At 45.7% G+C, this 12817-nt stretch overlaps 1 protein-coding gene across 2 annotated transcripts in view; it reads left to right on the plus strand.

The window, feature by feature from the left end:
* The window catches only part of SART3 (spliceosome associated factor 3, U4/U6 recycling protein), a 39985-nt gene that overhangs the window by 8429 nt on the left and 18739 nt on the right, over positions 1-12817 (plus strand). Inside the window, exons 2-6 of one of the 2 annotated variants that reach the window (XM_069558278.1) lie at positions 3146-3272; positions 4381-4485; positions 6548-6732; positions 7951-8056; positions 9267-9391. In XM_069558278.1, the coding sequence (XP_069414379.1) occupies positions 3146-3272; positions 4381-4485; positions 6548-6732; positions 7951-8056; positions 9267-9391 (648 nt within the window). The remainder of the gene's footprint in view (positions 1-3145; positions 3273-4380; positions 4486-6547; positions 6733-7950; positions 8057-9266; positions 9392-12817) is intronic. The other variant, XM_069558279.1, reaches the window with a different exon arrangement.

Genomic DNA, 12817 nt, shown 5'->3' on the forward strand with positions numbered 1-12817 from the left:
TACATCATGAGAAACGCCAGACTGGAAGAAACACAAGCTGGAATCAAGATTGCTGGGAGAAATATCAATCACCTCAGATATGCAGATGACACCACCCTTATGGCAGAAAGTGAAGAGGAGCTAAAAAGCCTCTTGATGAAAGTGAAAGAGGAGAGAGAAAAAGTTGGCCTAAAGGTCAACATTCAGAAAACGAAGATTATGGCATCTGGTCCCATCACTTCATGGGAAATAGATGGGGAAACAGTGGAAACGGTGTCAGACTTTATTTTTTTGGGCTCCAAAATCACTGCAGGTGGTGACTGCAGCCATGAAATTAAAAGACGCTTACTCCTTGGAAGAAAAGTTCTGACCAACCTAGATAGCATATTCAAAAGCAGAGACATTACTTTGCCGACTAAGGTCCGTCTAGTCAGGGCTATGGTTTTTCCTGTGATCATGTATGGATGTGAGAGTTGGACTGTGAAGAAGGCTGAGTGCCGAAGAATGGATACTTTTGAACTGTGGTGTTGGAGAAGAGTCTTGAGAGTCCCTTGGACTGCAAGGAGATCCAACCAGTCCATTCTGAAGGAGATCAGCCCTGGGATTTCTTTGGAAGGAATGATGCTGAAGCTGAGACTCCAGTACTTTGGCCACCTCATGTGAAGAGTTGACTCATTGGAAAAGACTCTGATGCTGGGAGGGTTTGGGGGCAGGAGGAGAAGGGGACGACAGAGGATGAGATGGCTGGATGGCATCACGGACTCGATGGACCTGAGTCTGAGTGAACTCCGGGAGATGGTGATGGACAGGGAGGCCTGGCGTGCTGCGATTCATGGGGTCGCAAAGAGTCGGACACGACTGAGCGACTGAACTGAACTGAACTGCTTAATTTCCACGTGTTTAGAGAGATTGATTCCTACAGTAACTGATTTCCAGTTTGCTTCTCTTCTTACCAGAAAACATACTCTCTGTGATTCAATGTTCTTAAAATTTGTTGAGGTTTGTTTTACGGCCCAGGATATGGTCCCAGTGAATGTTCTTGGGCCCTGGAGAAGACTGTGTTACCCTGTTACTGTTGGGAGGGTGTTCTTTATATAGCAATTAGATCATGCTGGTTAATGGTGTTGTTGAGTTCTTTTATATCCTTGCTGATAATCTGACAGTTCTTTTAGTTTCTGAGTGGGGGCTTTGAAATTCCCAGTGTAACTGTGGGTGTGTCTGTTTCTTCTTTTAGCTGTATCAGTTTTTGCTTCCTCTGTTTTGAGATTCTGTTGTTTGGTGCCTGCACGTTTGGGATTGTTTTGTCTTCCTGGTGGGTTGATCCTTTTATCATTACATAATGTCCTGTTTTATCTCTGATCATTTTCTTTTTGCTGAAGTTTGTTTTATGTGATATTAGTGTAGCCACCTCTGCTTCTTTTTGTTGGTTGCATGCTAGATCTTTCCCCATGCTTCTGCCTTGTATAATTTTATTTGCTTATTTATGTTTGGCTACGCTGGGTCTTTGTTGCCCTGCAGGCTTTTCTCTCCTGGTGGTGAGTGGAGGCTGCTCTCTACTTGTGGCGTGTGGGCCTCTCATTGCGGCGGGTTCTCTTGTTGTGGACTCAGGCCCTAGGGCGCGTGGGTTTCAGTAATTGCGGCAGGAGCACTTGGTCGTGTGGCTGCCCGGGCTCTAGAGCAGAGGCTCAGCAGCAGGCTTGCTGTGCAGCAGGTGGGATCTCCCCGGATCAGGGCTCAACCTCGCGTCTCCGGCACTGGCAGGCGGATTTCACCACTGAGCCACCAGGGAAGCCCCCCATCCTTTCACTTGAATCTGAAGTGAGTTTCTGGTAATCAGCATTCAGGTAGGTTGTGTTTTTATTCACTCTGCTATTCTCTGCCTTTTAACTAGCATGTTTAGACCAGGTCCTTTAAAGGCAGTTGCCGATATGTTAGGTCTGAAGCCTGACATTTTATTCTCTTTTGTTTCCTGTGTTTCTTGCTCTCAGCGTTCTCTCTTCTTGCCTTTGCATGGGTTACCTGGACATTCTTTGGATTCCAGCTTGGTTACTCATACCAGTTTTTAGAGTCTTGCTCTGTATAGTTTCTTAGTAGTTGCTTTGAGTATTTCAGTGTATTTGATTTACATGGTATCTGTGTTTTATCCCTGAGTAAAGTGTTGAAATATTCCTCCCATTTAGGTCTCTACCATTTTTCCTTTCTAGTGTCGTCGTTTCGGGTATCAGATAGTCTTAAAGTATTTCAGTTATCACACACAGTTTAGGAGAGTCAGGAAGAGAAGGGTCGTTTGTTGTGCTTACCTGTGGTTCTGCTCTTTCTTGCTGATGCTCCAAGGTTTCTCTTATCATTCTCCTTCTCTTTGAAGAGGTTCCTCTAGCTGTTTAAGAGTAAAAGCCTGCTAGTGACAGGTGCTTTTAGTTTCCCTTCGTTTCAGATGTCCAGTATCTTTGGAAGCCGTGATCTTAGTTTATTAAACTTTTAGTTTGGAAAGTTTGAAATAAATCTTTTTGTACCTATAAAATAAATCTTTTTGTGCCTGTCACTCACCTTCATCTGGTACCAGTCTGTCCCCATTCTTGTTTCTCCTGGTGGGTTTTTCATTTGTTTGTCAGTAAAAGAAAAGAGCTCTTCATACATGTCGCTGGCATGCGCTGCAGTGTGATACTGAGTTACCTTTCAGAATTCTCACCCTCTGGTGGTGTATCCTACTTTACAGATGAGAGAAGGGAAGCTTAGAAAAGTGAGTGATTTGCCTCAGGTCACTCTGTGTTTGTTTCATTAGGCTGTTTCCTGTGTTTCTGGGAGAACCAAGTGTGTTCCGACAGGACCTGTAACAGATTTGAAGGAGTGTTCCATTTATTTTAAAATGTCTCTCAGAATTCCCGGCGGTCCAGTGGTTAGGACTCTGCCAGGGCCCCAGGTTCAACCCCTGGTCAGGGAAGTGAGGTCACACTCGCCGAGTGGTGTGCTCAGAAGAAACAGAAAGTCTCTTGTGTATTTTTCTCCATCTTCCTGAGGGAAATGTTGCCTCGCTGCTTCTGTGACTCTTCCAGAAAACACATATCTTGTGCTCGTAGCAGGCGTGCGCTTTCGCCGGTGGTGACAGAAGCTGAGCTGTTTCGATGATCGCATTCTAAGTTTCCACCTGTGTCCCTTTTCCTTCCAGCTGTCTATCAACGTCTACGACTACAACTGCCACGTGGACCTGATCCGGCTGCTGCGGCTGGAAGGGGAGCTGACCAGAGTGAGGGCGGCGCGCCAGAAGATGAGCGAGATCTTCCCTCTGACTGAAGGTGGTGCCTCCGCAGCTGAGCTGCTCTCACAGGCGCAGAGAGTTGAAGGGTCTTTTTTCCCGTGCTGAAAGTGGGGCATGCTCCTCATAAAAAATTCAGAATAGATAAGTGTAGTGGAAAGAAGAAAATCCATCCAAAGGCAGCGACTTTTAGTTTCTCATCTTCTAGGGTTTTGCTACACATAGTTGTGGTCATGCAGTACTGAGTCACATTTCAAATCTTGATTTCTTTCTCGTAATGTTACGATAAAATATTTCTATGTCATTAAAATTTCCCCGTTCCCTTTCTGTTTCCCATTCTGGTATTTATGTGTTTAATCTGTTCTCTCAGAAACAGATAATTGTAACTGTAGTATAGTTAAACTTTCATAAGCACTTTTAAATTTAAATGTTTCATACCTTATTTGGTCCACAGTAATTGGGCATTTAAGTTATTTCTACTTAAGTTGCTTATTTGAAATGTGATTACGCCAAGTACCTCTGTAGTTAAATCTCTATGCGTATACGTAATTGATCTTTTAGGGACAAGTGAGGTAACACAGATTCTAGATCCAGCTCTGTCCCCCTTTCCCTCCCACAAAGCATGACTGTGGAGTGTAGAAGCTGAAATCCGATTGCCTTTCAGATGTCTTTCTAGCTGTGTGACGTTAAGTGCATTATATAAGCATTCTAAGACTCAGTTTCCCCAGCAGTACGACGGGGATAACAGTAGTTTCTGCTTACGAGGCATTCTGTGTGCCTTGCTTAACACGTGCTTGGCGTGTCGTAAATGCTTGGATAGATGCCACTGTTACTAGTGTCACTGTGGCCTGCCTCACAGGATTTTGATAGATACTGAAAGAGAAAGTGTGTAAGTACTTTGCAGAAAATGAAACGCCCCGTAGCTGGAGGGATAGTATGACTCCAGCGAGTTGATCTTTCTTGGAAGCGTCAGCCTCGTGTGTGCTTAGTGCAGGTTGTAAGAATTGAATTTCTGTGAACTGGGCCAGGGTGGATGAGGCAGACGAAGCCTGTGTGTGCTGACGCCTCGGGGTGCGGCGCCCGCTCTGCCCGCCTTCGGAGCGAGGGCCGCGGGATGGGCGGTGACGTGGGGCGCGGGTGTCTTGCAGAGCTCTGGCTGGAGTGGCTGCACGACGAGACCAGCATGGCCATGGACGGCCTGGACCGGGAGCACGTGTACGACCTCTTCGAGAGAGCGGTGAAGGATTATATCTGTGAGTCCCCTGTGGGCCGGCCCAGGCGGGTCTGGCAGGCTCCCCTCGCGTCCCTCTCGGCTGCCGGGGCCACACCGTGAGGCGCTGCCCCCGGGAACGTCCTTCGACCAGCAGTGGGGAAGACTGGAGTGCGGTTATTATCGTCACTGTCTGTGGTTTTCAGTTGAGGCTCTTGGTTTCACAATGCGCGTGGAAGAAACAGTTGAAGGGAGGAGGGGAATAGACTCGCCCCCAGCATTTATCTCCAGGGAGAACTTAGCTGCTATTTCCAGGTGACTAAAGGCTACCTTTTACATATTGAATGGAATTTTAGACGCTTTGGACAGGATGCTTGTTTTCCCCCATACTCAGTTCAGTTCAGTCGTTCAGTCGTGTCTGACTCTTTGTGACCTCATGGATTGCAGCATGCCAGGCCTCCCTGTCCATCAGCAACTCCCGGAGTTCACTCAGATTCACGTCCATCGAGTCAGTGATGCCATCCAGCCAGCTCATACTAAAAAACTTAAAAAAAATTGAAATTATTATGGATTTATAGGAGTTTGCGAAGATGGTACAGAGAGGTCTTGTGTCATTTCTTGATCCAGTCTCCGCCAGTATCTTACGACTGTAGTATATGCGTGCTCAGTCGCTTCAGTCGTGTCCCACCCTTTGCGACCCTATGGACTGTAGCCCACCAGGCTCCTCTGTTGATGGGATTCTCCAGTCAAGAGTACTAGAGTGGGTTGTTATGCCTACCTCCAGGGGATCTTCCCAACCCAGGTATCGAACCTGCGTCTCCTGCGCTCTAGGCAGGTTCTTTTCCACTGAGCCACCAGGAAAGCCCCATGACTGTAGGACAAACTCAAGGAAACGGCCCTTGGTACATACAATGTCTGCATATAGTTTTGTGATATTTTATTTCACCACTGTCTCGAGCTACAGAATCTTCCATCACCACGGAGATCTGCCTGGTCTGCTGGCCTTTCACTTCAGTGAAAGTGAAGTGTGAACGCTTTATCTCTCTTTAAATCCAGTTTGATATAAGTATATCAAGTCTCTAAAATATTTTCTCTGCAGACACTGAGGACTGTATCAGACAATGTTGTGGATAAAATGTTTTTTAAAAAAGTCCCCATTGATAATTAAATATCCCTTTTCCCTGTCTAATTGTCCTCACTCCCCGTGTGGGCATTTCCCCTTGTGAGAAGTGTAGAGCCCCCTGTAAACCTGACTAACCCTCACTGAAGGAGCATTCTGCCTCAGAGAGCTAGTTCATTTTGTATTTCACAGCCCATGTGGCAGCTCTGTACTGGTGAGTGAAAACAGAGCCGCTAACAAACTTTAGCTAAGTTCTTTGAAATAGATTTATTTCATTGAAAAAGCAAGCCTCAGGAAAACATGCAGGAATTCTCATGTTAGCTTTATCTTTTTAGAATTTTTATTTTCGAAGATTAGTGTATAAGCATCAAATTATTTCCAGATTTCTGAAAAGTGACTTAATAGGCAAAATGTGTTTGGTAAAAAACAATGCATTTATCAAGAGTTTAATTCATTAGTTTTAAAGCTGCAGGAGTGAGCATATAGAAAGTTTATTAAAGAGGGAAAGAAACAAGGCAGCCAGGTCTCTTTGTTGTATTTTAGAGATTTAAAATCTTTGGTAACAGGATTGGTACTTTTTTTTTTTTTCATTTCAATCAGAAGGCTTAAAGATGAATCAAGATTTAAAAGTTGGAACAGTCTAGGCTTTGCAGTCTTTCTGAAAATTCACTCAGATTTCTAACTATTTTCATTGAAATCTGTTAAGGGCTCCTTCAGTTTTAATAAATCCGCTTGATAACCGGTCGTAAGATTACATATTACCGCCTGGTGTGTGCTGTTTACACAGTCAGGTCTCACTGATGAGGCTTCGTAGGCGCGTTGGGTAGACGTAGGTAACCTGGTGACCTGCGATGCCTGTCAGTGATGCTGTGCTCTTTCTCCACGAATGAGCACTTTTTCAGTGGGCTCATTTCTTCTGTTTGCTTCAGAACAAAAGTTTTTACATTCGGGCATTTCCTATCCTGAATATACCTCTCGTTTTTAGGTCCTAACATTTGGCTAGAGTACGGCCAGTACTCAGTTGGTGGGATTGGTCAGAAGGGTGGCCTCGAGAAAGTCCGCTCTGTGTTTGAAAGGGCCCTCTCGTCCGTTGGGTTACACATGACCAAGGGACTTGCCATCTGGGAGGCGTACCGGGAGTTTGAAAGTGCCATCGCGGAAGCTGCCCGGGTGAGTGCCCAGTGCTTGCCTTCTACCAGTCTTCGTTAGTGGTCTTGGAAGAACACAGTTAACAAAACGGTCTTTGCCCATCCCTTAGTGGGCGGGCAGTAAAGTAAATAAAATCAAGTATCTTTGTGGAGTAGTAGGGATGTCTTCCTTGACTAAAAAGCAGATTCCCTACAAGCTTTTTGTAGTGTTTAAAAATACTGCTGTTTTAGTTATGGTTCCAGGTGAATGTACAAGGATAACCAAGTCACCTCCCCCAAATTATGTATTAATATGAAATTCAAATTATATTAGTATAATATATAAATATTGATTATATTAATATATACAGATGTTAGCTACTAATGTAATATAAAATATAATTTATATTAAAATGTAAATATGTTAATTTAAATTACTTGTTAATATATATATAATTTTGAAGGGTGACTTGGTCGTCCTTGTACACTGTACATACAGAGAGTGTCCCATAGTAACTGTGAGGTTTGACCTCACCATGATTGCGTTTTTTTAGACTAGACTATGATTTATAGGGTTTTAGAGTCCGCTCCCTGGTGTCTCCCCCACGATGTGTGTGACCACACTGTTGTTGGTGCTCAGTGGAGCCCTGTATCACTTAGATCGTCATGATTACGAGCGCCCAGGCCCTTCTGGACGGAGTCCCTGTTGAAGAGCGTGTGGTGGTGCCTGCTCCCCACCCTCACTGAGGCGCGGGGCAGGGCCGCTGGCTGACACGTGTCAGTCGTGACCCCATGTGGACTCGGGTCCCGCGCTCCCCTCAGTGTTCCTGCAGTGGCTGCCTCTGTTCATTCAATGCTGTTCATTCACTGGGGAGTCTGTTTCTGCCTCTTTAGTTCTGGAGAGCCTGCAGACATGTCCCCAGTGCCAGCTCCTCCAGGAGTCCTTCCTGACTCTTCCCTTGAGAGCTGCAGACAGCCCTAAAAACCAGCCTGAGCAAGCCACGAGCCTTTGATGCTTGAGATGCCTCTGTCCTATCTCATGATAGTCTTTTGGGTCCATTTGTTAGATTCCTTCTTGCTCTCCCCATCACCGTCACTTGGTAGAGATAACATTGACATTTGAGCCTAATACTTTGGCATAACACTTCATGTGTAAGGGGTCCTATGAATTTTTTTTAGTGTGAGCTAAAAAATGTGCTAAAATAATTTTTGAAGTAGGCAGAACCAAAGTTTGTTATTTACTACGGGTTTGCTTCTTTAGCCCATGGCTGGCTTCCTTTCCCCTTCTGACTGGGAACAAACCTTTGATTCACAGCTGGAGAAAGTCCACAGTCTCTTCCGGCGACAGCTGGCGATCCCACTCTACGGTAAGAGAAACTGCCCTGTCAGCAGTTGGCGCTTTGGGGCGTGTCATGATTAGGCCTTTCCCAGCATCTCATGAGGCAGACGTGGCTGGCGTTTGTTTTCTTTTTGGACAATGTCACTGTTGACAAGGCCCTGGGTAAAAATGTATCTTGGATTGTTAACGCTCAGGAGAGTTGTGAGGGTTAGAGGTGGGACTCCCAGTTTCCTATGTTAAGATGTGGTGCGTGGGTGGGCAGAGACAGGGTCTCTGAAAGGACTAGGGAAGCTGACCCCCTGTATTATCTGGGGGAATAAGAGTTCTGTCATAAGCATTTTCCCTTCAGAAGAAACCTCCATTACAGGGTGGGCTTTGGAGGTGATTTGGTTCATGAGCACAGTTGATTGGAGTAGCTCTGTCCGAATTTTTGGGGGTTGGGAAAGATTCTTTTTCGTGTGAACGTAATTTGGCAAGCCAGACCTCCTTTTTTTGAATGCAAGAAGCACTGGGAGGACTTTCCCAAGCGTGGGAAGGGTTCGAGGCCACTGTCTTGTGTGTTCCCTGGGTGCGGTTATGCACTGCACACCTTGGGAACCTCTGAGCGACTTTACTTAAACCCAGGTGTTACTTCTCTTTTTACTTCCCTGGTTTATTTGGGTTTGATTTGACAAATTATAAAGTGGCTCTTCAGTTGAATCCTTGGGTGACAAGCAGAAAAGTCCAGAGCGGAGCTGGCTTGTACATTTCACCTCACATACCAGTGTGAGATAGTGCAGCATGGTGAGTGAGCGTGAACTTGAGGCAGAAGACTGCCTGGGTTCAGAGCCTCGCTCTGCCACTGACTGTGGCCGGGTGACCTGATCCTCTGCTTGTGTTTCCTCAACCGCAGCTTGGGAGTCACTGTAGAACTTCCCTTGCAGAATTGTGAGGCTTGAGTGAGGCGATGGATGTGAAGTATTAGAACACAGGAAGCAGTACGTACGTGTGGTTCTAGCCTTGCTGGTAGTTCCATTTACTGATGGTTGGATTAGCTGGTAGGGCTGCCCAGGATGGGGCTTCAAGACAGAGTCTGGGGCCAATACAGGGCTCAGCAGAAGAGGTCAGGGTTCAGTCAGTAAGAGCCCATGGCCAGAGATGCGGGAGGGGCCCGGGGCACCTGTCTCAGAGTTTACTCTGTGTTTGAGATGATAAAACCCAACGGCCAGACCCACAGGGCTGACTCCATCTCTCAATAGATATGGAAGCAACGTTTGCAGAGTATGAGGAATGGTCTGAAGACCCCATTCCAGAGTCAGTAATTCAGAGTTACAACAAAGCACTGCAGCAGCTGGAGAAATACAAGCCCTATGAGGAAGCCCTGGTGAGTATGGCCCTTTCTGCGTTAAATGTCTCTCTCCCAGCTGCTCCCTACATCAACAGTTGCGAGTGAAACAGTATCTTTGTCATGGAATGTGTAGAGTGGATGAATGTGTACATTCAGTTTCCATCCTGATGAGAGTTGAGCGTCCATGTGCCCACCGCCAGGTTAAGAAGTAGCGCATTGCCGGTCCCTCAGGAGTCTCCTCTGTGCCCTCTCCGGCTGCTTCCTCCTCCCTCTCCGGAGAGGCAGCCACTTTCCTGACTTGTCACCATCATCCCCTTGCTTTTCTTTATAGTTTTATGCCCTATGGACGTATCCTTAATGTGTAGTTCAGTTTTGCTTGTTTTTGAGCTTCTGTATAATGGAATCAGGCTGTATATTTTCTTTTCATTCAAGATGTCTTTGAGTTTGACGTTGATAAGTATAGTTACAGTCCATTTGTTTGCTGTAAGGTTGTCTGTGTATAAACTATCCCTTTCATAGGTAGTTGGGTTGTATCCAGTGTTTTGCTAGGAGGAGGAGAATTGTTCTGATGATTCTCAGACGTATCTCTTGGTACACGTGAAAAAGAGTCTCTCTAGGCACATATGTAGCGATTGTTGAGGCACCTATGTCACAATGGAAGGAAGTGCTGGGTCCTGAGGCAGAGCTGAACTGTTTCCAGGCTGTAGCCGCTGCTTCTGCCGGCAATATCTTAGCGTTCTCATTGCCCTGCCAGCTGGGATGTTGACATTTTAGCCAGTCTCATGGATTTGAAAGTACAGTTTTAATTTGCATTTCTCTTTCATTACTAATGAAGTTGAGCGTCTTTTCACACCTCAGATTTCCTTTTTTAAAAAATCTTTGAAGTAGCTGTTCAAGTCTTTGACTCAGTTTTCTTTCGGTTTGTCAGATTTTTTCTAGCTGGCATCTGGGCGTCCTGGGTCTTCATGCATACTTTCGGTTGCATGTATTGCGATTTCTTCCTCCCAAGGCGGTGGCCTGTTGTTGCCATCCCCCCCGCAGTGGCATGTTTTGATGACTAGTTGTTCTTCAGTGATGTTACTTAGTTTGGCTGCGCCGGGTCTGTCTCGCTGCAGGGGCTTCTCGAGTTGCGGTGCGCGGGCCCCTCATTGCGGTGGCTTCTCTCGTTGCGGAGCACGGGCTCTAGGGCACGTGGCTCCCGGGCTCGGGAGCGCAGGCTCAGTGGTGGCGTCTCACAGGTTTAGTGGCTCCTGGGCGTGTGGGATCTTTCCGGACCAGGGATCCAGCCCACACCTCCCGCGCTGGCAGGCAGATTCTTTACCGCGGAGCCACCAGGGAAGCCCAGTGAACAGGTCTTGATTGTAATGTAATTGGATTTATCGTTCTTTCTCTTAGAATTTGTGAATAAGAGTTCTCTCCGTACTCTGGGGTCACTAATCGACTTAGCTCTTGTTTTTCTCCTGAAAATTTATAGTTTTGCTGTTTGTTTCTCAGCTTTCATCTGGAATGGATCTTTGGGCATGGTCTGAGGTGTGGGCTAACTTCGTTTTTTATGTAGAGAAACAGTTGTTCATTGCTGACTTTGGTAATTCTCCCCGGCCCTCACTCATGTGTTGCCCCATGCCTGTCAGGGATTAGCTGTCCATTTCTGTGTGGGTCCATTTCTGGGCTCTTTGCTCCACCCCGCTGGTTTATGTTACACTGTTGCAATGATGCGATGGTTTTATAATTAAGTTTTGATCTTCGGTAGCATGAGTCCCATTCATGCCGTTCCTCTCCTAGAGGGCCTTGGCTTTCTTTAGCTGTTAATGCTTCCGTTCAGAATGAGAATCAATTTTTCAAGTTCTACTTAATAATATTATCGTTACTGTTTTTTTTATTTGGCCACACTGTGCGGCACGTAGGATCTTAGTTCCCTGACCAGGGGTGGAACTCGGACCCTTGGCAGTGAGAGCATAGAGTCCTAACCATTGGACTGCCAGGGGACTCCTTTGAATTTTGATGGGAATTGCATTGAATCTGTAGGTGAATTGTTGAAGAATTTGCATTTTTTAAACATCAAATCTTCCAGTCTGTGAACATGGTCTGTTGTTGCTATTCAGTTGCTCAGTCGTGTCTGGCTCTTTGTGACCCCGTGGACTGCAGCATGCCAGGCCTCCCTGTCCTTCACTATCCCCTGGGGCTTGTGTAGACTTAATGTCCATTGAGTTGATGGTGCCATCCAACCACCTCATCCTCCGTCGCCTGCTTCTCCCGCCTTCAGTCTTTCCCAGCATCAGGATTCTTTCCAATGAGTTGGCTGTCCGCATCAGGTGGCCAGAGTATTGGAGCTTCAGCATCAGTCCTTCCATTGAGTATTCAAGGTTGATTTTTTTTTAGGATAGACTGCTTTGATCTCCTTGCTGTCCAAGGGACTCTCAAGAGTGTTCTCCAGCACCACAGTTTGAAAGCGTCAATTCTTTGGTGCTCAGCCTTCTTTCTGGCCCAACTAGCACATCTGTGTATAGCTATTGGAAAAACCATAGCTTTGACTATAAGGACCTTTGTCAGCAAAGTGATATCTCTGCTTTTTAATATGCTGTCTAGGTTTGTCATAGCTTTTCTTTCAAGGAGGAAGCTTCTTAATTTCATGGCTGTAGTTACCATCTTCAGTGATTTTGGAGCCCAAGAAAATAGAGTCTGTCACTGTTACCATTGTTTCTCCATCTATTTGCCATGAAGTGATGGGGCTGGATGCCATGATCTTAGTTTTTTGAATGTTGAGTTTTAAGCCAGCTTTTTCACTCTCCTTTTCACCTTCATTAAGGCTCTTTAGTCCCTCTTAACTTTTTGCCGTTAGGGTGGTGTTATCTGTATATCTGAGATTACTGATATTTCTCCCAGCAGTCTTGATTCCAGCTTGCGATTTCTCCAGGCCAGCATTCTGCATGATGTACTCTGCATATACATTAAATAAACAAGGTGACAGTATACAACCTTGACGTACTCCTTTCCCAATTTTGAACCAGTTTGTTGTTCCAGGTCTGATTCTGACTGTTGCTTCTTGACGTGCATCCAGGTTTCTCAGGAGGGAGGTAAGGTAGTCTGGTAGCCCCATCTCTTGAAGAATTTTCTGCAGTTTGTTGTGGTTCACACAGTCAAAGGCTTTAGCATAGTCATCAAAACAGAAATAGATGTTTTTCTGGAATTCTCTTTTTTTTCCTATGATCCAGCGGATGTTGGCAGTTTGATCTCTGGCTTCTCTGCCTTTTCTAAATCCAGCTTGAACATCTGAAAGTTCTCGGTTCACGTTCTGTTGAAACCTGGCTTGAAGGATTTTTAGCATTACCTTGCTAGCATGTGAAGTGAGTGCAGTTGTGTGGTAGTTTGAACGTTCTATGGCATTGCTCTCTTTGGGATTGAAATGAAAACTGACCTTTTCCAGTCCCGTGGCCACTGCTGAGTTTTCCTAATTTGTTGGGC

Source organism: Ovis canadensis, chromosome 17 (genome assembly GCF_042477335.2).
Source record: "Ovis canadensis isolate MfBH-ARS-UI-01 breed Bighorn chromosome 17, ARS-UI_OviCan_v2, whole genome shotgun sequence".
Lineage (NCBI taxonomy): Eukaryota > Metazoa > Chordata > Mammalia > Artiodactyla > Bovidae > Ovis > Ovis canadensis.